Raw genomic sequence first — 25,061 nt, 5'->3', positions numbered from 1 at the left:
ATGATTTTGGATGCAATCAATCCCTTAAGTATTCATCATTGTTAAAACATTTGCATATTGGAACATCATGGTGGTTTATTCTGCGCTCTGAGGCGGAATTCGCTCTGAATTCCAGTCGGATTTTTCAAGCTTGGTTTCAGCTTCAAGGATAAATCAGGTTTGAAGAGCTGTAACGAAGCAAGTTCTGGAAAAAGACAAAAGTATGTGAGATTCAGTTTTTTTAAAAAAGGGATCAATTGCTTGTGGTAGATTTGCCATCTGTTGGTGTGTGCACACTGCTGCAGTGACTTATTTCAGTATTTAATTACATTTTCTGACTGCACTTGGCTCAGCTAACCTTGGGAGTTTCTATCAGAAATACACTTGGTCATGTTTTCGTCAGTGGTTTTTGGAAAGAGATGAATTACCAAAGAAATTCTTGTTGATGAGTCCTTAGGAGGAGCTTGGACAAAGCTGGGCCTTGGGGTTTTCACTGAGTCATACGTGGAGGCTGCAGGATTCCTGTGGTCTCTGCTGGGCTCTCCTAAGCTCAGGCTCCAGAAGTGCCCACAAAGCCTGAGTGTCCATCCCTGCAGTGTGAGTCATGGGTGTAAAACCAGCCCTCTCATGGGTGTAAAACCAGCCCTCTCATGGGTGTAAAACCAGCCCCCTCCTTACTCCCTCTCTGCTGTGCCCTCGTGGTGTGCTCTCAGTCCCCTGTCCTTTCCCATAGGACCTGGGGAGCTGCTCATCACTTTCCTTCTCTTTGTAATTTGTGCACATTATTGCCAACGATTTTATGTTCGTTCCAAATGAGCAGTGAAAATGTGTGCAGAGAAACAGGAATTTCCCCACTCCAGCCCTGAGAGAGTGACCAGCCCAGGAATGCCCAGCCTGGGAAAGGAGCAGTGCCTGGTGGGAGGGTGGAGGTGGGATATACACCTGTGTGAAATCCCAAATGTCCCAGGGGGATTAATCCCTCTCCCTTGCAATGTAAAGCCAGGGAACAGCAGATCCAACTAAGCAGCAGGCTCGGAGTGAGGTACTTTGGTGATAAAGGTGGAATTTGTGATGTAGATATTCAGGAAAACTTTGGCAAAGAGATAGAAGAAATATCTCACAAGATTGTTCAGTGCAGTATTTCACCCTTGGTTTATGAAACCTGAATTGCTTGAGCCTGAACACAAATCTGGAGCTGTATTTTTAGCTTATTTTTAGCTATTGCTTATCCTGTTTGTAGGTTCTGTCTGGCATCTGCTTTCCTGGCCAGTGTGGAGACAGGATACTGCATCTTTAATTTATATTTTTCTTGGAGGATAGAGAAGAACTGAGATGTGTCAGTTTGCTGGTTTGTAGCATTCACTCAGTTTTGGGGGGAAGATATAAACTGTGGGACATTTGATTTCAAAATGCATTTCAAAATGAAGGAAAACTAAAAGGTTTTAAGTAAAAGCAAATCTAGTAGGATCTTCATTCACTGTGCCTATGTGTAGTTTCCATCTCCTACTGTCAAAGCACTGTAATCAGCAGAGATAAATTCATTGTATTTTCCATATGGCTGAGATACTTCTTGAGCTCATTTTGGACAAATGTGGCAAAATTTGCTGCTAAGTCTGTCCTGTGGTTCCAAAATATCCCCCCAAATATGTTTGCTTTGACGGTGAGAATGAAATAGTAGATCTTTCTTAAGGTGTTGATCTGGGAGCATCATCTCCCAATTGGTTTCCTTTTTTTATCCCTAAGTGAGCTTTTAAAGCCTTGCTACAGAAGCACAAAGATGAGATGGGGAGACATAATGAAGCTGAGGAAGAGACTCACCACGGGCCTCTTCCCTTACACTTCTCACTCTGACATAACCACAACAGAGAGGTTCTGGCTGCTCCCTCGTGTGAGTGACTCCTCTCGCCTTCACACTGGGGCAAAGCACACAATAAGCTGTTTAACAAGTTCACACTGCTTGTATCTGATACCACATCCCTGTGCATACACATACATGAGCTTGCCTTAGGTGTAATTGTAAATATCAGATTATGCAGGGTGGGATATGGGCTCTCACATTTCTGTTTCACACTCACACTAACACAGCTCTGACTGAAGGTTTTGTCATGATGCTGTTCCATGACTCAATCTGTATACAGATGTTTGGTATTGGGATATCAGTGTCTACAATGGTGAAAATGTTGCTGTGTCTACCTCCTTAGGACCCGAGCAATTTCCTCTGTGTGGAGAGGATTTCCACATTTTAGAGGCCACAGCTGTCCCACAGAGCCCACATGAGAGCTCCCTGGGCTCTGTGTGGAGCAGTCCCTCCTCTGGAGCAGCCCTGGCAGGGACCCAAGGATACAAGGACACATTTTTGTTGCATCAGGACAGTTGTTTTTCCTCCTGGTAGGAGAGCGAGTGGCACGAACAGGACGCGCTTTGTACCCACGAGCATTCATCCCCACAACAGGGAAGGGCTGTGCTGCTCTGACTCTGAAAATGTGCTGAACTGTGTTGTACAACAGATTAAAGGTGGAATGATGATGAACTGGAATAAACTCACCCTGAGGAATTAACTGTATCCCCCCAAACCAGCTTCACAATCAGTCCTAGAGCTCAGTTTGAATCCCCAAAGCCAGATTTGTACCTGTTCCCTTTCAGGGCGTTACCAGAGCTGTAAAAGCAGAATGAAACAAGAAGGGCAGCGTCCTCAAACTCTGCTTTTTGCAGTTTCCTGCCTGAGCTCTTCAGGGGAAAGCTCTGCTGTCCTTGCTGTGGTTTGGGTTCAGAGTCGTAAGCTGGGGAAGGAGGGGAGCAAAAGACACTGGCCTGATGACAATATTTTTATTTTTCCTTTCCTGGAAAACTTGCTGGGTGAATGAACACAACATTTACAGGATTCTTCTGAAATAATCTTGTTTAGGGTAGCTACAGATTACCAGAAAACTGGAGAGGGAATCTCAGTCTGTAATTGGCCTCTCTTAGAAGTGTCCTGCTGGGAAGGACATGCAGGAAATGTGCAGGATTTTTGAAATCCATAAATAAGCTGTCGTTCATATGTTCAAGTGTGTGATTGATGATTTTCAGGAAATTGAATAAAGTAAAGTAAGTATGGATGCTGTCAGGTGGCTGCAGGTGCACAAAAGGGACAACTGAGTGCTTGGATTTCATGTTACTGATACGGAACAAGCTGAATTTTGGCTGCAGATCCCATTTATTACTATATTATTATTACTTTTATTTTTATTCCTTTCCTATTAGGCTCAGTAAAATACCACGGTCAGCAACTTTACCATGCTGTAGAATTAATTTTGAAGCGAATCTATATTAAGAAACTAATTATTTTGAACCCTTCATCTAATCAAAGTCCCTCAGAGGTTCTCATGCTGCTCCTCCAAGGACCTGCTGAGAGGTGGAATGGGCAGGACCTGCTGAACAGATGAAGGTGCTGAAGTGTCAGAAATATTCAGCTGCAAATTGCTCAGCAGGGATGTGATACCCCCAGCTGAAACCTGAGCACCAAATGAGATCTGATGCTTCTACAGGCAGATTAAATGCTCTAGAAATAGGAGCATATAATATCCAGGTATATAATATTGAAATATTCATTTGAAACCCAAGACATGGGGCCCTGATCCTCCTAAAAGAGTGATTTGCTAATGTATTTTTTATGGTTTATTTTTCTGTAAGAGAGCATTTGAGGGGGATCTTGCTAATTTTTACATTTCAGTGACATACTGTTGCCTTTATATTGAATGCCTGTTGCTTGTTTGGTTGTGAGACCTAGAGTAACAGAAATTCTGAATTTCCTTTTTCTTATATCTACATACATAATAATTTCCCCTTTCTAGCCTTTGACACAAATAACAATCCTAACTCCTTTAATTATTGCTTTCCTCTGAACTTCTCAAATCCCTGGGGATGCAGAACACTTGTTTGCAGCCTGTTATTATTTGGAGCAATGGGAGAAGTCAGATGCAGGAAAACAGCATCTGCCACAGGAGTTTCAGGCACAAGTTCTTGTTGAGCGCTCCAAGAACTTTCAAAACTCACTTCTCACCTGATTTCCTTTATATTTAAAATAGGTGCCTGATGAAGTATGTACAGATCTAACTTCACAGAAGATTTGGCCACACCAGTGTCACCAGTGGAGGCACTGGGATATGGCTGTGTGCATCCACAGCCTGCAAATTCTTCCTACCACTACAAAAATAAAGTGACTCAGCCTGAACAATTCTATATTTAAAGCATAAATTCTCTGTTGACATCAACTACCTGCGACTTTGCTCCTCCATTTTCTCACCTGATTTTTATTTTCTGGAGGACAAGCATTCCCGATACGCACTCCAAAACATTTGTCTTCCACGCTTGAGTTCCAGACCCTTAAAAACAGGCTTGCAATGGCAATGCTGAGGTGCCAGCTGGCTGCTGCTGCAGTGACACATTCACAATACAATACTCACTCTTCGTTCACCTTTGGGAATGGGCACCTCTGGGGGACTGGGAATGGGATCTAATCAAGGACTGGAGCAGCACAGCATCCTACACACTTGTCTGTGCACTGGTTGACTTCTGAGCCAAAAAAATCAGCATGGAAAGTGAGCTATGGGGTGCACCAGCTTGTTCCTTTGTTTGTGCTCATTTCATAGAAATTATTTGGCAATTAAGAACGGTTTGAATGTTCCTTTGCTTTATGTAGAGGGCAGGGCTTATTGATAAGTCATGCAGCATGTTCAAATACAAACTGTCATTGAGGCAGCTTTCTAGCCTTTAAAAACATACTGTTGACACTATCATCTAATGTCTTCCAGCTCCTAAAATCGAACGGTGAAGTGGGAATATTATTTTTTCACGCACGCTCCTTCTCCTGCCCCCGTCGGGCAGTGCTGCCGCCTTTCTCTCCGAACACGCGCCTGCACACAAAGGCTCCGGGGCCGGTGTGCGGTAAGCACGGCGAGGCGGCTCCGGGGCCGGTGTGCGGTAAGCACGGCGAGGCGGCTCCGGGGCCGGTGTGCGGTAAGCACGGCGAGGCGGCTCCGGGGCCGGTGTGCGGTAAGCACGGTGAGGCGGCTCCGGGGCCGGTGTGCGGTAAGCACGGCGAGGCGGCTCCGGGGCCGGTGTGCGGTAAGCACGGTGAGGCGGCTCCGGGGCCGGATTGCCGTGAGCCCGGTGAGGCGGCTCCGCTGCCGCCCCGGCTCCTTCCCACTGCCCACGGCCCCGCGGGAAGCGGGCTGTGCCTCCCCGCCGCCCGCGCTTCCTGTCCCCACGCCTCGCACATTCGTAAAAAACAAAACCGAACAAAACTTTTGGGTTTTTCTTTTTTTTTTTTTTTTTTCCCCTCCCCTCTGTCAGCTCCGTGGGAGGAAGAGCCTCGCCGTGCGGGGCCCAGAGCCGGTGCCCCTCAGCGCCTGACAGCCCGCGTCCCCTCAGCCACGCCTGTACCCTCATTCCTGTCCCTCATCCCCAACCCTTTTACCACCAATCCCTTGACCTCCCGTCCCCTCAGCCGTGATCCCCCTCACACCTGTCCCCGCAGTGTCGTCTCACCTCCAATTCCCTCACTCCCGTCCCTCATCCTGCGTCCCTCACCCACAATCCATCCCCCCACTTCCCCTCAGACCTGTCCCTCACCCCAGCGGCATCCCAAATCCCCTCATCCCCAAGCCCTCCGTTCCCAATCCCCTCATCCCCAATCCCCTCCATCCCCAATCCCCTCATTCCCAATCCCCTCATTCCCAACCCCTTCATCTCCAATCCCCTCCATCCCCAGCCCCCTCAGCAGGCGCCGCCCGCCCGCAGCCCCGGTGACGTCACCGCGCGTCATTCCCCCCCTCCCCATGCAGGGGATTCTCCGTCCCGCCCTGACGTCACCGCGGTGCGGCGCAGGCCCCGCCCCCGCGGGCCGCCATGTTGGGGGCGTGCGCGGGGCAGCGCAGCGCGGCGCCGCCCCCGCCGGCCGGCAGCGCCCGCACCCCGCGCTCCGCTCCGCGCCCCGCGCCCGGCCCCGCGCCGCCCCGCACGGCCACCGGCAGCGGCCGAGCCGCCGCGGCCCCACAGCCGGGACATGGTGCCGTGCGCGCCGCTGGACGACGAGCCGCAGCCCTGCCACAAAATGGAGCTGTACGTGAGCGGCGCCGAGGTCAGTGCGGGGCGGAAGGGGGGGAACGGCCCGGGCCGGCTCCGCGCCCCGCCGGCACCTGCGCCCGGCCCGGCCTCCCGCGGCCTCTCCGCGCGGGGTTGCGCCGGCCTCGCCTCGCTACCCCCTCAGCCCGCACGCCGCGCCCCCGCCTCCCCGGCCCCCCGGCCTGCGCACGGCCGCGACCCGCGCCCGCCCTGCGCTTCCCGGCCCGGCCCGGCCCCGCCGCCCGGCCCCGGCCCGCAGCCGGCGGCCCCCGCCCGCCCCCGCCGTCCCGCGGGCCCGGCCGCCGCCGCCGCGCAGCCCCGCGGCCGCCCCGGGCCCGGCCGTGTCCCCCGGGCGCGGGCCGTGACACGTGTGGAGGTAGCGGCACCGGCGCCCCGGGGAGGCCGGTGCTTTGTGTCGCCTCCCGGCCGCTTCGTGTCACAGGTGTCCCTCCACACGTAGCACCGAGGGGTTGTAAACTCACTTTTATGGCCGTAGCTCCTGTGAAAAGTTACTTTAAGTTCTGCAGGAAATTTGCTCGCGCTAATGTGGCTGCGCATCCAGGTAGGTTGTCACTACGGAGGTGCCTTTGCCTTCTCCTGGAATAACTATACATTAATTACCGTACACTCAGCGACTTGAGAGAACCAGGAGTGCCTGGCTGAGGTTTGGGTGCTTAAACGTTGAATAACTAACTCTGCGTTGGTTATCATAAACACAACGAGCAGAGAGAACCAGGAGTGCCTGGCTGAGGTTTGGATGCTTAAACGTGTTAAAGAACGAGGAACGACTTCGAGGTATTGCTTAGTGCTCGAGGTGCTTCATCAGCAAGGAGCAAATGCAATTTGAAAGAAAATAAAAGGTAAAACTGGTTCTGTTGCAGTGATTCCTGTGCCTCAGCAGAACGTGGTGCTCGAGTATTAAAACTCTTGCACTTTGAAATCAGCAGTGAAGGGTTGCGTATCAGGTATCGTCAGCTCTGACAAATAAAAGATTACACCTAGGTCTGTTAGACACACAAAAGATGTTATCTAAACAAAGTTGCTTAAAACTGGTCAGACTTGCTTTCTGTAGTGCACCAGACTCTTCTTATTGCAAGTGAAAAGGGTCTGTAGCAAAACCATCTCACAGTACAAAATATGCAAGAGTGAAAGGATGTCCCTTCAAGGGTCTTGCTGAATTTATTTTCCCTGATAAAAATTGAAAGGGGAAAAAACCCCCAAATTTCTTAGTGTTTTTAATATTTGGGGATTTTAGTACCACTGCCAAATACTATAATTACTAGATATGCATCAGATATCAGAAAGTCAGCTGAAGTATTAAGGTTTATTTGTTCATATTGTTTTAAAAGTGGTTTGTTGTAATTGAGAAACTTAGCAAAGGTCTGAGAACTTTCTTGGTCCTATTGATCAGTTCTTTAGGAAATATTAGGAAATGGTGATGTATCAGTGGTAAAATAATCAAGAGTAGAGTGTTGCAGCTGAAGTGGGATGTGCATCCCTGGGTGTTTTTTGGCTGGACAAGCCCCCCCAGCGAGGGGAGCCAGCAGAGCCCAGGGCAGGGGTGTCCAGCTGAAAGGGCTCTGTGTGTAACATCTCAAGGCAACTCTTTGCAGCAGTCACCCTTTAAATTGTATTTCACAAGGTCTGTGTAAAGCTCCTCCAGTTATGCTCTGCTTAAAAGGAGATTAAAAGGGGTTTGTTGTGTCCCTGATAGGTTTGGCCAGCAGCACTTAAAGCCCATTTGTGCCAAACCAGTTTCTTCAACTTGAGTGTGAAGTTCCCAAATGACAGGAACAAACACTTGTGTTGTCATAACCCTTTCTATAAGTGATCTCAGGGGTGTGCTGCACTTCTCACTTGTTGGATTTCTACATCCATGTAGATTGGGGATTGAACAAAGGTGCATTTTATGTCAAAATGAATTTTGGTGTGGCTTTTCACTTAAATTTTACAGAATTAAGTATAGCTCGTAGTATTCATTACAGCCTTGTATTGGCAGTCTGAGAGATCTCTGACCTTGGCCTTGCTGGAACAGCAGTCAACAGAGCTGCTGTGAAATAGGTTTTTATTTTGAAGATTAACTTGTGCCTTTTGGTGCTCTTGTCCATCAGCTGTGGCACAGGAGGAGCAATCCGAGGAATGGTTTTCTCTGAGACTCTGCTTGTTGACTAAATTTAGGATTATGTTATTAGCAGTAAGTGCATTTCCAGTAGCACTTGTGTTGACTTGGAGTAAAAACACCTGGCAAGGAAAGGAGGTGATCTTGAAAGTAGGAAACAAATTTTCATGCTTCAAGTGACAAGAACAGCATGAACTTTTGGAAGAAATTATTGAAGGTCAGGATTGAATTATTTTGCCCTTTTTGGGTGGGGGTGGGGGGTCTTTGAAGTGCTGAGGATTTGGGGCTGTGCACTGTGCTGTTCATGTATTTATATTCCCTTGACAGTATCACTTGTGAAGCTGTTTTGTGACTCTGGGAATTCCTTAAGCCTCGGTAGGAAGGATCAATGTTGTGCTGTTAAAGCTTCAAATATTCAGTGAACTTCTTTCCCCCGGATATTGGATTAATAATTATTTCCATGGTAATAAAAATAGGTATGAGGGTGTTGATCATAATCAACTGTGGAGATTATGAAAATGTAATTACAGTCTACAAAGAAACAGGAAAGTAAACATTAACATTTTACAGACCAAGCTGAATGAATTACAGAAATAGTTGGAATTGGGCAGAATACAGGAATTTGGGCACTTTCTGCCCCTTGAACTGACAGTGAGCTCTGTGATTGCTGTAAGCACATGCTGTTTGCAAGACACGAGTATTGTGAATTGCATAAATGCAATCTCCTTCTCAAATACTTAATTTTGCAATGAATCCTTCAAGAACCAGTTGCTTAATTGCCTGATTGTGACAAGCAAGACAAGGCTGAAACAAAAAAAGTGACTGAAAACTAAAGTATTCTGCTGGAAAACGGGGCTGCATTGAAAGTTGCTGCCCTCCAAAAGGATTTTTCCTGAGCTGAGCTCTGCTGCTGTTGTGCATAAGCTGCTCCCTTTGCCAGTTGAGATAAATACATCTTTGATTTTGGCCAGTGTTTTCAGTCCATCCTCTGGAGCACGTTCTGAGCCCGGTCTGTCAAAGGCCACTGAATTTTGTCAGTGTTAGGAGTTGCATAACTCCTTTGTGAGTAATTACTGGCAGTGACGTGGATGACTCAGCTCTACCTAGTTCAGTGCATCTCTCAGAATCTCCACAATCGCCTGGCGTTCTGTTCAGGAGAGAAAGTAAAACATTGCCCCTAATTTGAGTTCCCTCATCCATTGTAACAATGTACAGATATTGTAAAGATCTTGGAGAACAAGTTGCCTTAAAAAAAAAAAAAAAGCATGCACGTTAATGCTCTTAAAGAGGAAACAATGAGTGTCTTTATGCACTGAGAAGTGCTGCAATACAGTAATAATGATGGTGGGTTTGTGTACCACTTCTGAAATTGGTTTTGAAAATCTGCTATAGTATTCTGAGTCTCTGACCAGATCCAGGAGTATGTTGCAGGTAGCTCACCTTGCTTCCTGCAGAATACCTTGGGAAACACTCCAAATAACCCAAAATCCAAAGAATGGTATGATTTGTTTATTCATCATAGGTAGAATTCTGCTATTTATGTAGTACTTCACTACATTAAGAATAAAATTTGAAATCGTTGCTTTTCTCAAGTTTAAATCTCATCATTTTCCAGAATTACCTGCCATTAAACATAATTTGGAGACTGGCTGCTTTGTGCCCTTTGATTCTGGAGTTAAGGTTATGTACACAGGCAGGACTGAAAAGATCTCAAGTGCTTTGCTAATTCAGTGATCCCTGTGCTTGGGGTCAGCTTTGTGTCTTGTCAGAGCTGTAACTTGTTGGAGGCACACGTAGTTCTTCCTTGATCTGATAATGGGAAGGATCAAAATGTTCTTTTAAAATCACTAATTATATGTTGCTGAAGGTTTGGTGTCCTGTCTGAATGTATGAATTATTTGCCACAGGAAAAGAACTTTGTAGCTCTCCCTAGTAATTGATTCTGGGTTTCAGGTGTTTTAGATTGCTTTATCTCCCTTTTTCACTTGGTGCGTTAAAGAGTGTGAGGGAGTTTAGAGACCTCTTCCCTTTGTGGGGGGAATTGAGGGAGTGGGGCTGGCCCAGAGTTTGTGTAGGTGGGGAGTGGATGTGCCAGAACCCTCAAACTCCTCAGACCTATCTCAGGAAATCCTCAGTAGGCCAGTGTGTTGCTAATTAAGTTAATGGTGCAAACTCTCTGCAGATGTAATTAAGAATAAATGAGGAACAAATGTGGTTGTCCTGTCAGGATATTTTTTTTCAAAGTCTTTTTGACATAATTGGGATTTCTGATGTAAGCTTCCACTCAAATATTTTGAAATAACTACTTGAAGGGTTCCTTCTCTGTGTGGGGAAGGAAACTGCTTATTCCTGTGTTCATGTGGGAGAACTGAGGTGCAGCTCTGGGAACACCCCATAACTTCCCAAATGGAGCCCAGGGAAGGAGGAGCTGTGGAGGATACAGGAGCTCTTGGTGACCCTTGGGTAGAATTTTACCTGTTTGAAGCCAGACAGGATTTTAAGTGAGTGGTGCTGAATACTGCTTTTTGCTTCTAATTATAGTATGTTGATAAAATTCCCAATTCTGCTTTTTCTAGAATTTTAAAAATTCTGTTTGAATGCCTCAGAGAAGACATGTAAAACCAGGGCAGGATGCACCTGCTTTACATCTTCCACTGCTTTTCCTGGGATTAGGCATTTTTGCTGACCTTTTGCCTGGCCTCTTTCAGCCAAAACCTGTAGATCCACCAAGTCCTGAGGAATTTACCATGTAAACAGTGAAAACATCCTTAATATGGGGGAGCAGACGGTTCCAATCTTTGGTCATACTGGGAGTACTCTGTTCTGCTGTACTAATCAGAGGAAGAACATGTGCAATTGTCATTAAGCCTTTTCCCAGCCCTTTGGATATTCTCCAAGACAACAGGGATGGTCCCAGCCATGGGATCCATTTAATCCAGAGGCACATTGCTCCCTGCTCCCTGCCAGGCAGTTGGGACCCTCAGCCTGCACCTCTGCAGAAGTGAGCATCTGACCTGCCAGGTGCTCTGACCTAAACTTTGAGCTCATCTATTTACATAGTTCCTTTTGTTATTTTTTACTAATCAACAACTTGGGGTACTTTGTGTCATTTCCACATTGTGTGTTTGGAAAGTGTTGTCAGTGTTTGCCTAAAAGTCTGAGTTCAGTTTGTGTTTTCATGGGAGTTAATATTTAAAATGCTCAGTTGTAGGACTTGAGCAGCACTGAACAGCAAAATGATTGAAAGATGAAGGAATCTCCTTCACAATCATAGTATTGGCTTCTTTCACCTGCTCTTTTTATGGAGAGCTTTTTAATTCTCAATAATAAATTAAATTTGTGCATTCATAGATATTTACTAACTATTGACTTCGAGGTTAAAATCATTCTGTTCTATATGTTTGTGCATAAATATTCATGAATAAGTCACTAAAAGGAGCCTCACTTGGCTGTGGAAGCTGCATTTTGTATCTGGTTTCCACAGAGGTGGGAAATAAGTATTAACTGTCACTTTTCTTTTTTGCCAGCTTCTGGTTATTGAAACTTGGCCAATTAAGTGACTGTACAAGACAGTAATGATTTGATTTTTGTCATTGACTTTTTTTAGCTGAATTACTTAACAAGCCACCAGACTTTGGGTTGTATTCCAACAAGTTTGCAGATTTTTGTTCCTTGTGTTTCTTTTTTTTTTTTTTTTAATGGACAGTGACCAGGATTCACAAACAAATATGGCAAAAGTGTAGTTGTGTGTATCAAGCAATAAAAGCAGATTCATGCCCTTGGACTAGAAATTGGCAGGTGTCCCAGTCTGTATCAGTACAGAGAGACTGGACAGGAAAAAACAAACACAAACCAAGGAGCAACAGTGAAGGGGAAAAGTGTATGATAGGAAATTGTTAATTAGGATGATTACCTGCCATAAAAATCCAACAGCTTAGTGTACTTGATTTGCCAGCAAGTTGAAAGTACATTAAATGGTGTTCTCAGGAACAACCTAGATGAAATAACACACTGATTTTGGGTTCAAAACCCCTTTCCAGCCCCACTTTTTGTATCTGTATTGTTTTCAGTGTATCTGCAGTTCTGGTTGGTAGTGTTGGTTCCAGAGCTTAAACTTAAATAAAACTTGGAAAGCGTTGCCCATCTTTCTAGAAAGAAAAGGTTAAATGCACAATAAAATCATTTAAAGTCCATGAAGGAACAATGTTATTACATTTCTGAGCACCAGGAATGGAAACCCAGTTTATTTCTAGTTCCAAATAAGCTTTTTGGACAATTTGGGTGGACTTTATGTTGGTTCACACTTGAATATAATTTATGGTGTTGTGAAAAGAAATTGCATGGAAATGAGTTTGGAGGTCAGAGCTGGGTTGAACTTTGGTGTTGCTGCTGGATTTATTCAGTTAATTTGTACAATAACAACCATAGTGAGTGACTTGTCCCTCCTACTGCCTAATTTGTGGAAAAAATGGAAAAAAAGAAATAAGTTATGTAGCAAATGAGTAGCTTTGGTTTCTGGATTCAGGGTAATGCAGGGGTGATTTTTGGCTGTTAGAGCTAGGATGGCAACCCATGAGAGATGAATGATGGGCATGGGTTGGAGGTACATTGGTTAAACTGAGTTATGGTGAATAGAAACTTGTGGAGTGAAAATAAATGAAGCTTTATGCTATTTCCTTAGTCTGTTTTTCTGTTTTGTCTTCTTTTTTTTTTTTTTTTTTTCCAGTGAGGATATAGTCCAAAAATAAGTGCCAGTATCTTGGTACAAAAACTATTATCAAAAGCATTAATTTGTGAATTAACTCTTAAAAGCTCTACTCCAAACCAGGAGTGTGTGGCAGCAGTGGATGTGGTTGAGGGTTTGCCTGGGTGACAGAGTCGTGGTACAAACCTGTCCCTGCAGCCCCACCTGTTCCTCCAGGCTCTGGCTTTGGCTCTGAGCACAGGAATCTGGGGGGCATTTCTCTGGAGTCCTGTGTTTTACCAACTCCCATGCTGACAGCAACACCACATTCCAGTATCTTAGGCAGGGATTTTAGAAAAATTCAGAAGTACAAGGAAAAAAGTCAATACCCAGCCTGAGAGTTTAATTGGTTCAACTTCATTTTCAGAAAAAAAAGTTTGAGTTTTCTTATGTCATTTGTAGTTAGTGTTTTAGTGTGAGACATGTGCCATATGAAGGTAGAGATGCTGAACAATTAATATATAAATAAATTAGCAATTATTACTAGCAAAATCCATAATGACAGTCACCCATTTTTGTCAGGTATTTCCAGTTTTTAATGATTGCTTTGCATGTCTGAACAGAACACGTCCTTCATATTTCTGGGTTTTGGTTGTTGGTTTTTTTTTTAGTTTCAGCACTGAATTATGTGTGACTTAGAGAGTGCTTAAACTAAGTTTAATTTTTTTTTTTTTTTACTGCAGCTGTGGGCTTGGTATTTTCAAGAAGGCTTGGAATCACTTTTGCATCTTTTCTCTTTAAACTGCAAATTAATTTTCCTTCGAAGACTCTAGGTTTCTGAAAAGCATCTGCAGCATAAGTTTCATGCATAACTGAGGAATTCTGCATTAGTGTCGTCTTGTAGGAGTGGTATCTTGCTTTTAAAGGAGTTTTAAATTAATCCCAATTAAATAACACTGGCATAATAATAATAATGATGGCATTTACAAAGGGAGATGCTAAATGATACATAAGGGAGATGCTAAATATAACTACTGAGCAGTAATGTTTGTTTGAAACTACAGCTTTAAATTAGAGCAACCCCACCACCAGTTCTCACTTGTGTCCTCTGAAATGTAAATTGGTCGAATTTTGAACTCTTATTAATTTGAAATTGCTGGGTCTTAATGATGTTTTTCTTTTTCTTTTCTTTTTTTTTTTTCCTGCAGCTAAATGGCCTTAAAATGGCAGATGAGCCTATGGAAGAAGGTGAACCATATTCCTACCATGTAAGTGTTTGATTCCTGCTCACTTCAGCCACTCATTAGCATGACCTCCTGTTGAAGCAAAATTGATGCATTCCCTGCTCTTTAATAACTTCTGAACCCATCATTTTATTTGAACAATATCTGAGGAGACTCTAAGTCTCAAAGATGGCTTTGGAAATTAGTACCTGGGTAGGGACTTGTAAATGCCTTGTTTGGGAGACACTGCTGCATGAGGCAGAGCTTCATGGAAAGATTCTCTGTGCTGGAGGAGCATTTGTTGATCCCTCAACCTCAGAAATGCCCAGGCCTACCTGGGACCTTTCATACAGAGTGCTGAATGCTCTTGCTGCAATCATTTGTTCTGCCTTTGTAGTTTTTAGTGTAGGTGCTGTACCTTCAGCTCAAAGGTACTTGATTCTGGTTTTTTAGAGCAGAATTAATGTGTACACCAGTGTGTTAATTGTGCTTTTATGTAGAAAGATCCCAGGTAAGCTTCTCTTGAGCTGGGTTTTGCCCAGTGCCTCTTTAGGAGATGCTGAAGATGAGTGTTGTGTGTGCTGGCTACACCTTGGACTAAACTTGAGGCTCATCGTGTGTGTGGTAAAATGCCTGACTGCCCGTGGAAACATTGGCCAGCATTTCTCAGCACACTCTTCCTTGCATTTTTGATCATGAAGGTATCTGCTGCCCAAAGAGTCCCTGGCAGTGCCCAAGGCCAGGCTGGTCAGGGTTTGGAGCAACCTGGGACAGTGGAAGGTGTCCCTGCCATGGCAGGGGTGGCACTGGATGGGCTTTAGGGCCCCTCCAACCCAAACCAGTCTGGGATTGTGGGATAAATCGATCTTGTCACCAGCTGTAACCACTGCTTTGTGTCACAATAACAACACTTCCAAGGAAGGGATTTGGAGAATGAAGTCTTGGGCACAGACCCACGTGGTGCCTGGACATTTCCTGGTGTGGAGTGGGTAAATCACGTGTCAAAGTGGTCTCACATGTAGCAAAGAAAGGGGCAGTGGATTGTCTGAGTTTTCTACTGCTCTAGAACTAGGATGAGGAAGTTGCTGAGCTCCGGGGTGCCTGGAGCCACATTCCAGGGAGCTGTGACAAAGCCAGGACTGATCCCAGTGTTTGCTTCAGCCTCTTGGCTCCTGGTGAACCTGCTGGGAGCAGGGAAGAGTTGAGTTCCCTCTTGTGCAAGGCCACTGGGTGGGAGCTGGTGCCTCAGCTTGGAAAGAAATTTGCTGCTCAAGCAGCAGAACACAAAATGAGATAACCAAATTTGTAGTTCATGGAGGCCAAAGTAGAAATGAAAATGAAAGTGGCTTGGAGCTGCTCAGCTCTGTGTGCTCACTCCTTGCTGGTGATGAAAAGGTCTCTTACACCTCAGTCATGCCAATTTTTAGTACCTTAATGATAGTTAAGTAAGTGAAATTATATAGACATCTTTTGTGAAGATAAAACATTTTATTAAAAAAACCCTCATTTAATCCATCTCAAGTTAGTCTTTATTTGCATGGAAAACATTTCTCTCCTGAGTTCACATTTAGAAAAATCCTCTCAGTCTCCTCAGCAACCACGTGTGATGTCACAGGCTAATGGCTCGAGGTGGGTGATAAACACAGGAGAGGCTGAAGTCTTAAAGAGCTTTTCTCATGCAAAGTTTCACGGTGTTAGGGAATACAAATTAGGATGGTGAAGAAAAAAGGCTTCTAAATAGAGTATTTACATATTTCATAGGAAGAAGCAGCCATTAAGTCTGTTGTACAACTTGGTGTGTAATTAGACAACTTGCTGCTTTCATCTGTCATCAGATGACTTCAAAATGCTGCTGTTCTTACCTGCCTTAAATTAGGCATGTGTTTAAAAAGTAAAGGGAAATGAAAAGATAGATGTATCTGTCCTCTGAGTGCATAAATGCTCAGTCACCCAGGGGGGTGGATGAGGGGAAGTTGGAATTTTACAATGTGTCATCAGTGTGTGATGGGAGTTTGTGACCAAAGAGGGAAATAAAGTGGCTTGGTTGTGAATTACAGAATGAACTTTGTTTTCCAGCAGTGTCTGGTGTTCATACCCACCTTTGTGTGGGAAGCAGGCAGAGCAAACAGGCCTTTCCCAGAAGGAGGATGAAATAAGAGATGGGAGGGGAAAGGGCTCGTGTGCAGTAACAGCTGGACTGCAGTTTGGGAATATACCAAGATGTTTGTTTGAACTCTCTTTCCCCCTCTGGACAAGCAAAGCAATTAAGGCAGAAGCAATTAATGCAGTGTAATGATTGCTTCTTTTTTTTTCTTTATTACTGCAGCATGTACAAATTCAGATGAACAGATTTCTACTCTGAATTTCTGTGTAAAACCAGAATTCCATCCAGGTGCTTCTGTATGAACTGTGATAAAGCTGATTGATTGGAAGTTTTAATGTAGTTTTGGGCAGTAAGTTCACCTGACTACAGCATGATATTATTTCCAAAACTGTTCCATCCAGTGCTCAGGTCCTTTCCTGGTGCTGTTTGCACTTCTCATCGAGGGGCTGTAACTCACAGGAGGTTGGTGGGGTGGTTTTCTGGTCTCTGCTAAGAGAAGCTTTCAAAATGAAGGCCTGAAGAGAGGATAGGAGACAGCTGATAATCATTTGATGCCCCAAAAGTGAAGTCATGCAAATCAGATGGGATTTGCACTTGTGGTTTTGTAGTGTACAAGAACTTTATTGATCTTCTTGCCAGGGCTGAGGGTGCTGCTCCTTTTCCACCTGCAAGCTGAGGCTGCTGTTGTGGGCCTCAGTTTTTAATGTCAAGGGTGCTTATTTTGACACCTTGCTTGTTTTGGCTCTCAGAAACTTCTCTTACACCATAAAAGCTGCAATCCATCATGGGATTTGTGTCATCAGGGACGTTTGTCTTTTCACAACTGCTGTGCCCTGCTTTGCTAAAGATGAGAGGCACATGAGACAGTCAAGAGAACATTAAATCACTCACCTAGCTCAGAATTACCCTCAGCTGTCTGAAGGAGGTCCCCACACAGGATAATCTTCCCAGGAGCTCTGCACCCCAGAGCTGTTTCTTCTCTTGGATGCAAGAATTCTCAGAGTCCTTAAGATGACTCATGTCTTATTTATGGTCTTCAAATGCTGCCTGTTCCTCCAGCTACAAATGGATGACCAGAGTTATTATTTGCTGCTGTGAAAAGCAATAATTACCCCAAATGATGAAATTCAATTTGGCTTTCATTAAGACTTATTTCAGGAAGGGGGAAAGATGAGAAGAGTAATCACTGGGAAAACTAAAGCTGCTAAGCAGAGGTGAAGCACAGAAGTCTCGGTTTAAAACTCTAGGCATTTATTCCTTTCATGTAAAATAATCCAGCTTTTCTGTAGTTGAAATATTTATGGCAAAATGAAATGAGCATTCTTTGAGAATTTTCTTTCAGTTTAGAAATTTTAGATGCATCTGTTTAGGAAGATGGGAAACTTCTTCATTTGAAGAGTTTTTCTTTAAGCCTTATTAGAATTTCAATATTACTAAAATAAAACTAAACAAAGAAAAATCCAGGTATTTACATGCACTTTTAACAAGACTTAGTTACTGCAGGCCTGCTCACTGTTGTATTTTGTTTGCTTTGAAATCACAGGATGAAGGAAGTGTGAAAGAAATTCCTATTACACATCATGTGAAAGAAGGATGTGAGAAAGCAGACCCAGCACAGTTTGAACTACTTAAGGTTCTTGGACAGGGATCATTTGGAAAGGTAAGATGATAAACTTGTTCCATAGACCTGTCCAGACATTCCAGGGAAACAGTGGCCAGCAGGGTTGCTGGGAATGTTTGAAAATGTGTTGAGTAATGGAATCCTTTCCCAGCCCTGCTCCAGAGCCATGGACAGAACCTTCTGAAGGAAGGGCTGGTTTGTCTTTTGGTGATGGGACTTGACATGCTGGGAATGTTTGGCTGTTTTCAAGAACAAAATCTGTATTTATGTAGCTACGGAAGAGTTGATTGTGGCAGTTGGGAGCTTTACCTGAAATACATTTCCCAGCTTATTTACTTTTTCCAGTTTGCTGTATTTATCAAGTGATCTCCACCTAAAAGACACTAATTACTCAAAAGGCACAGAGAAGAAATATGGCAGGGTTTTTGTTACAATATTTTCCTCTTGTAATGTGCCACTGGGTGTCACTTTGCAGAAATGAAGTTGAAAATCTGATCTCTGTCACTGTGTTGAAACACAGTAGTTGAAATATTAATCCTAGTGTATAGGAAGGTGATTAATCTTTTAAAACCAGACTCAAACTACATCTTTTGCAACATCTAAAGTAGTCAATCAGCTTTACATTTGTTCCCATTTTCCTGTCCTTCTGCTGATTCTGTGTGTGTCTCTAGGCAGGAACAAACCTCTGCATAGAGTACAGTGAGAGAGGAAGAAGTTGACATTAGGGAGGCATTCTGTGCATAAGTGATGGTGTAGAGAACAGACTTTAAATATTTCTTAGTATTTTGAGGTTGCAGAAACATTTCTTTACCTGATAGTGTTGGTTGCCAATTCCCTCATGTGCTTCTCACTGTAGGGGCCTGAAAAGGCTCCATATACTTATTTCTCCTCATTTGAGATGTCTGAAGGCACCTGAGGGTTCAGCACAGCTGGCACAGCCAGCCCTGCCTCAGATTTGGCTTCCCAGAGCTCAGGGTTCTGCCAGCCTCAGGAGTGCTCCTGCTTGGAATCCCAGCAGCCGGGCCAGACATGCTCTGGAGCTTTGGAATGCTGGCAGTGCCTCTTCAGGTGCTGCACACCTGAGCTCCAAATCTTTATGTTCTGAAGAGCTCAGCTCTGTTCTTTCCAGTGAAAAGAGAAAACAAACCAGGAGCATCAGTGGCTGTTGCCCTCGTGGTGTTTTCTCTTCCCAGTTTCTACTCCCAGGGTCCTTCCTTTGGGTTTGGCAAGCACCAGGGAGGTTTCCTGGAGCCTGCTTTTGATATCAGTGCAGGATTTAATAATTCCACGGAAATAAGGAGTTAAACCTCCTGAATTGCTGAATTTCTCTCTTCATTCTCTCAGGAATGATGTGCCTTCTAAAGCACATGTGGAGTTCCGGAGGATTTGTCTGCAAATTAAATGAATAGGTGGTGCCTCAGTAGTTTGCAGCTATTTTGGGTCTAAATTTGTAACTTGCACATGAATTCCTTATCCTCAAAAGTTGTTGGTTGTTAAGACTAAAATATTCCTATGTGCTTATTATTAATAGTTTATAATTGGGATTGTATTCATCTACAGCTGCTTTCTTAGTTGCTGGTGTTCAAATTACTCCCTTTACTATTTTCTATCACCTTGGCCTATAGGAGAGCACTGTTATTGGACAAAACTTATTAAAACAAAAAGCCAGACAACCTTGAAACATGATATTTTTCTTCTAACCAGAGCTTAAAATAAAAACAACCCCTCTCCCAACCTTGTACAACTTAGTCATAACAGTGCTTGAATTTCTGATTCTAGAATGGAAAATTTGACAAGGTCATTGAAAAAATATATATAATTTCTAGATATAAAGAAATTAATTGTAAATGAAAGTCTGGATAAGGTGAGATCAGAGAGGTAATTGTAGGGAGCTCTTGGCTTTTTCTTGTGACTTGTATGTTGTGTTTTTTTGTTTTTGTAAGCACAACTTATTAATTCATAACTAATAATTGCTATTACAAGAACAGCAATTTAGAAGTAGGAACGCATATCAAACCATTTTGTAAATTGGAAGATCTGGTGGTTAAAAATTAGTGTAGCTCCATGTCTTTGTAGTGCAGTATTTTATCTAATATGCTGTTCTCAGTGTCAAGTTGTATCCCATCTATCTTTAAAACCCTTCTGGAGAGAAAAAGTAGAAAAACCTGTTGGAGTTGCTATTCCAGAGGGAAAGGGTGCTTTGATCTTAAATGGTGAGGTTTCCTTGCTTTCATCTCACCACTTGTACAGAATTCATTAATAAAAATGAATGTTTCATATTTGAGACTTGGGTCTTAAACCTCAAAAACCTCTTGGGAGGTGGCAGACCAGGCAGAATTGTCATTCTCTACGAAGGTGATAGAAAGAAACATCATTCTGGAAGAACTTCTTTGATAAATCAGGAAAGAATCCAAAGTTTCTGGGCAGTGTCATGCTTCAGAGCTTGGTGCTTTGCAGCTCTGATCTGATCAAGGAATGCAGGTTTGCTCTTCCTTTAAAGGTGTGTGCTTGCTCCAGAGCACTGGAAGCTGCCTGACATTAATGGGAGGTTTGCAAATGCTGTGTGAGAGTTTGGGTTTGATTACCAAGCTTGCAGTGATTTGAAAATGGGCTTTGTATTGCCAGGTCTTCCTCGTGAGGAAGATAATTGGGCCTGATGCTGGGCAGCTTTATGCAATGAAAGTGTTGAAAAAAGCTTCTTTAAAAGGTAGGTTTGTCTTTCAACTGAGACTTTGGACCATGGGGTTTAGTGCACCTGTATTTGAAAGCTCTTTTTAATCTTAAATATTTGTCAGTGAGTTCATAACTCTTCTCTGACAGGAGGTTTTTTTTTTTAATAGAATAACTTGTAAGTTCATGTTTAAGTATTACTTTAAATCTGGCCAGGTAGCTTTAATTATGTGGTCAGAAATGCTCTTTCAAAGTTTAAAATTGGATTATTTAATTCTGTTTAGACTTTTCATTATATGAAAACAAGTTAATTTCATAAACAGTTTTCCTTTTGTCTTTTGTTAAGTTAGAACTCTGCTGTGGTTAAAATTAAGTCACTCCTTTGTTCCAGGAGCCAGAACAATTTAATTCAGTGTTTTGGCTTTCAGGAGACACTTGAATGGGTGCGAGTCCACTGTGTATAAATAGGGCTGTTACTGTTAAAGGGGAAAAAAGTAATCTTAAAAATATTTTATATTCAGAACAGAGAATTTATTCAAAAATTGAAGTTGGGAATGTAGATAGGAGCTTTTTTTCTTGAAAGCAATATGGATTATCACAAAATTTGGGGATGTGCTGGGAATGCAGTGAGGCAAAGAAGATAGTTGGGGCAGGCAGGAAACAAACCAAGAGTCATGCTGTCTGAAAGGAGGAGTTTTGTGGGAGACTTTAACATTAAAAAACAAATCAGGTGATGAGGGAAGAGATTCCTTTAGCCAGCAAAGCCTTTCTGTGTTGTGCTAAATGCATTTGTGTCCCAGTGCTGTTGTTTCCTCTCCCCTCAGTTCGGGACAGAGTCCGGACCAAGATGGAGCGCGACATCCTGGTGGAGGTGAACCACCCGTTCATCGTCAAACTGCACTATGGTTGGTACAGATCCCTTTGCTCTGCTACCCTTCCTTCCCCTGCCTCAAGGCACAGCTGCTCTTGCTCTCTCTGTCTTTTGGAGGGCCCAGATTATGTTCTAAGAACTTGGCAAAATAAGAAAAGGAGTGTAAATACATAGCTATAGAAAAGTTTTAGGTTCAGCTCTTAGAGTGGATATTTTCACCCCTGACATCCGGGAGGAATGATGTGGAGGACTCAATCTTATCAGAAGGCTAATTAATTACTTTATTATACTATATTATTCTATTCTGTATTGCATTACATTACATCTAAACTGAATCTGCCAAGCACTCAACTGCACAGAATCTCGTGGCTGTCACCCCACAGTCCCGACACACACACACACACCTGGCCCTGACAGGCCAAGGAAACAAAACACCATCACTGGGTAAACAATCTCCATATTGCATTCTACTTTTGCACAGACACAGGCACAGCAAATGAGATGAGAATTGTTTTTCCTTTCTCTGAGGTTCAGAGAATGTGAATCTCAGAAATATTCTTGGGAAGTCATGCCTTACTTTTCTCTGTGAAGAGAAATGTGGCCACATGCTCTCTTGTAAGAACTTTCTGAATCTTTATGTTCAAGTTCTGCAGAGGTTTTGTACTTTTCATTGATTTAAACCAAACCAAAGTAATTGATGTCCTTACTGCTTCCCTGTTTGACAAAGGAGAAATAAAAGAACATTATTTTAATCATCTCTCATGGCTAAGATTTTCTTGGTGAAGAAGTGAGGAATCATTCAATAAATTACCTCGTGTGCTGAATTATTTCACTTCCACAACAAAAGTATTGCTGTGACCAAAATTTCCTAGTTGTAAAAGCATTGAGATTTGTTTTGTAGCTTTGTCATACAACTATTGATTTTTATTTACTTTTTAAAAATTTTTTTAAGCCTTTCAGACTGAAGGGAAGCTCTATTTAATATTGGATTTTCTCAGGGGAGGAGATGTATTCACACGATTATCCAAAGAGGTAAGTACCTAAAATTTTATCTCCACTCACTCTTAGACAGGGGTTGGGTTTTGTTGGTACAGGGTTGGCTTCTAAACCTGTTTTCCCCCATATTTCTTGTCATAGTGAAGTTTTTAATAACTTTTGGGCTTTCCTTACATATCCTAGAGTCTGTTCTATCCTTAAGAAACCCGAGTGTGTATTGATGAGTAGCCCAAGTTTTAATTTGGCATCTGCAAAGTACAGTTCTTTTGTCTAAAAATGTTTTGTTGCTTGGAAACACAACTGAAGTAAATGAATATTTAGCACTGAAGGAAGGGGATGTGTAGTTCTCATGCTCTTAGTCAGCTTAGGTGCTCCTGGAATCCTGCAGCCCTGAGAGCTTTCTGCTGCACTGTAAAATTGCCTGGTGCTGCAATCCAAGTGCTCATCCTGAATCCCACAAAGTGCTTTTGAGCCCACTCCCCTCCATCCAGCTCTGGCACACAACTGCACCTTGAATTTTTCATTTCTATTTTTGTTTCCTGGAGGGAGGGAGAGCTCCAGAGGAGGGAATGGGATACAGCTACAGGCTGTTGTTATTTTTTTAAAACATTTGCCATCAAATATTTATTACATGTTACCTTAAGTGTTATGAACACGTTTAGAAGACTTTTATTTTCTTTTGGCAAACCTTTTATAAAGGTCTAAATTTTTAATGGCAGTTTCTCAACAGCTTCGCAGCAAGTGGGGTTTTCAGTGTTTTCACCACTGTAAATCCATTTATATTGCCAAAGCACAGGAAAAGCCACTTTCTTAAATGAGAGAACTCTGTTAGCTGATTTTTTTTCATGGTGTGGAGGAGGTTGTTTATTCCCAGTATGTAAGGCCAGGAGAGTTTTTTCCCCTTATACTTCTCATAAAAATAAAGATTTTCCTTTAGGGACAGGCAAAAGAGAGAGAATTTAAAGGCATTTTTGTTAAAAGCTGAGATTGGTAACTCAGTGATTATGTCTGAGAATTGAGCTCAAAATGAATTAATCTGGAAGCTAAAATGGCTGTTAGAAACTTCAATTGACCAACTTGTCCTGGGTTATTGGAGCAGGAGGTAGGAAATAGGTCATGCTTTGATATGGAATGTCCAATTCCAGAGGGGATTCTGGAGCAGCAGGAAGAGCTGTTCTCTTGCCCTAACCCAGCTGGGGTTATCCCCTCTGGAACATCTCAAAGGATGCCAGGCTGTCCATAAGGAGTCTTGCTGGGGGTTGAAAGAGGGATGTGTTCCCTGTGGGAATCAAAAAGTTGTAATTCTCAAGTTTTCTTACTGCTAAGACTCCACCTGTTTTTTGGAACACTTCAGTACCTTTTATACTGGCTTTTATGTATATAGATATGAAAAAATCAGGGTTTTATTTTCTGGTGGGAATGGGAGGTATTTTCAAAAGTCCATGGTAAAACACAGCCTATGGATAATGCACATGAGGATAAATTCCCTGTGGCATTCCATGCTTTGCACACAAGGATTATTTTAAATTCATTTTGTTTAGTATGAAGTTATTAAAGTTATTGAAGTTATTTTGTTGGTCTGTAAAGTCTAATGTGGGTATGAGAGTTTCAGCTGTTGCAGTGAGATGAGTGTGTAATGAAGTTCTTATTGGTAATATTTAATGGAACTGACTTGCATCATGTTTGACTTGACCCAGAGAACAGCTTTACATGTCATTATGGGGAGATGGTAGATTAGCATTTAGCATCATTATATTGAGATTTGCATTTTGGCTGCTCCAAGGAGTAATGAAATCCAAGGTTTCCCTTTGCTCTTTTGAAAGAGGTGAAACCCAGCATGAGCACTGATCTTTAGAGGTGTGAAGGTGACACTGTGTGGAGTGTCACAGCTTCATTGTTCACCCGAGGTCAGCACCTGTCATTATGGAAATCAGGAATATTCTGAGCCTGGAGAACAGATCACACCTGAGCAATGCAGAGCAGGGGCAGGAACCAGGGAGCCCAGGAGTCACTGAGTGGCTGCACTGCACTTATTTCCAGAGCAGAGATGCACTTCTGTCCTGAACACTCCTCAGGTTGCTTTAATTTAATATAAAAACTGTGCCTGCTTTGGCTCTTGTCATGTTCTGCAAATTTCTGGGGAAGCTTGGAATCCTGCTGGATTCAGCAGATAAGGGAGTAGTTCCCTTAAAGCCCAAATTCAGTCCAGCCTTTTAAAGATTCCAAGCTCCTCCAGTAATCTACAGAGCATTAAAAGAGCCAAAGCAGGCAGTTTTTGTATATTAAAGCAACCTGAGGAGTGTTCAGGACAGAAGTGCATCTCTGCTCTAGAAGTAACATCAATATTTCAGTGTCTCACCAGAGTTCTTTAATAGTTTTTTTCCTAAGTGCAGAGCAGGTTTTTCAACTCCCTGGCTGTCGTTGTTATTGCCACCAGTGATTTATTGTCCATGTTTTTTTCCTAAATGATTTATGCTTTTTTTTTCCTCAATCTTGTTAATGTGAATTCACACTCACCCAATGCAGCAGCCATATATTAAATTTTATGATGCAGTGGAAAACTATCTGGGTTTGTGGCAGGAGGAGTGCTGGGTGTCAATTTCACTAAATATAACTATTAATTTATTATCTAAAAGTTAATTAATGCTCTGCAGTAATGCTGATGGTTTTATTTAAGTATCAGGTAGTT

General features: G+C 43.1%; 1 protein-coding gene across 3 annotated transcripts in view; it reads left to right on the top strand.

Moving 5' to 3' along the window:
- Nucleotides 1-5,942: 5,942 nt before the first annotated feature.
- Nucleotides 5,943-25,061, top strand: part of RPS6KA6 (ribosomal protein S6 kinase A6) — a 37,428-nt gene continuing 18,309 nt past the window's right edge. For 2 of the 3 annotated variants that reach the window (XM_059859094.1, XM_059859093.1), the window contains exons 1-6: nt 5,943-6,100; nt 14,096-14,155; nt 17,758-17,874; nt 20,461-20,542; nt 21,330-21,410; nt 22,329-22,408. In XM_059859094.1, the coding sequence (XP_059715077.1) occupies nt 6,026-6,100; nt 14,096-14,155; nt 17,758-17,874; nt 20,461-20,542; nt 21,330-21,410; nt 22,329-22,408 (495 nt within the window). In that variant the 5' untranslated portion in view covers nt 5,943-6,025. Of the gene's footprint in view, nt 6,101-6,613; nt 6,647-14,095; nt 14,156-17,757; nt 17,875-20,460; nt 20,543-21,329; nt 21,411-22,328; nt 22,409-25,061 lie in introns of those variants that run through there. The other variant, XM_059859096.1, reaches the window with a different exon arrangement.

The sequence above is a fragment of the Haemorhous mexicanus genome, chromosome 14, assembly GCF_027477595.1.
Source record: "Haemorhous mexicanus isolate bHaeMex1 chromosome 14, bHaeMex1.pri, whole genome shotgun sequence".
Classification (NCBI taxonomy): Eukaryota; Metazoa; Chordata; class Aves; order Passeriformes; family Fringillidae; genus Haemorhous; species Haemorhous mexicanus.
This window is presented reverse-complemented; position numbering and strand designations above follow the sequence as displayed.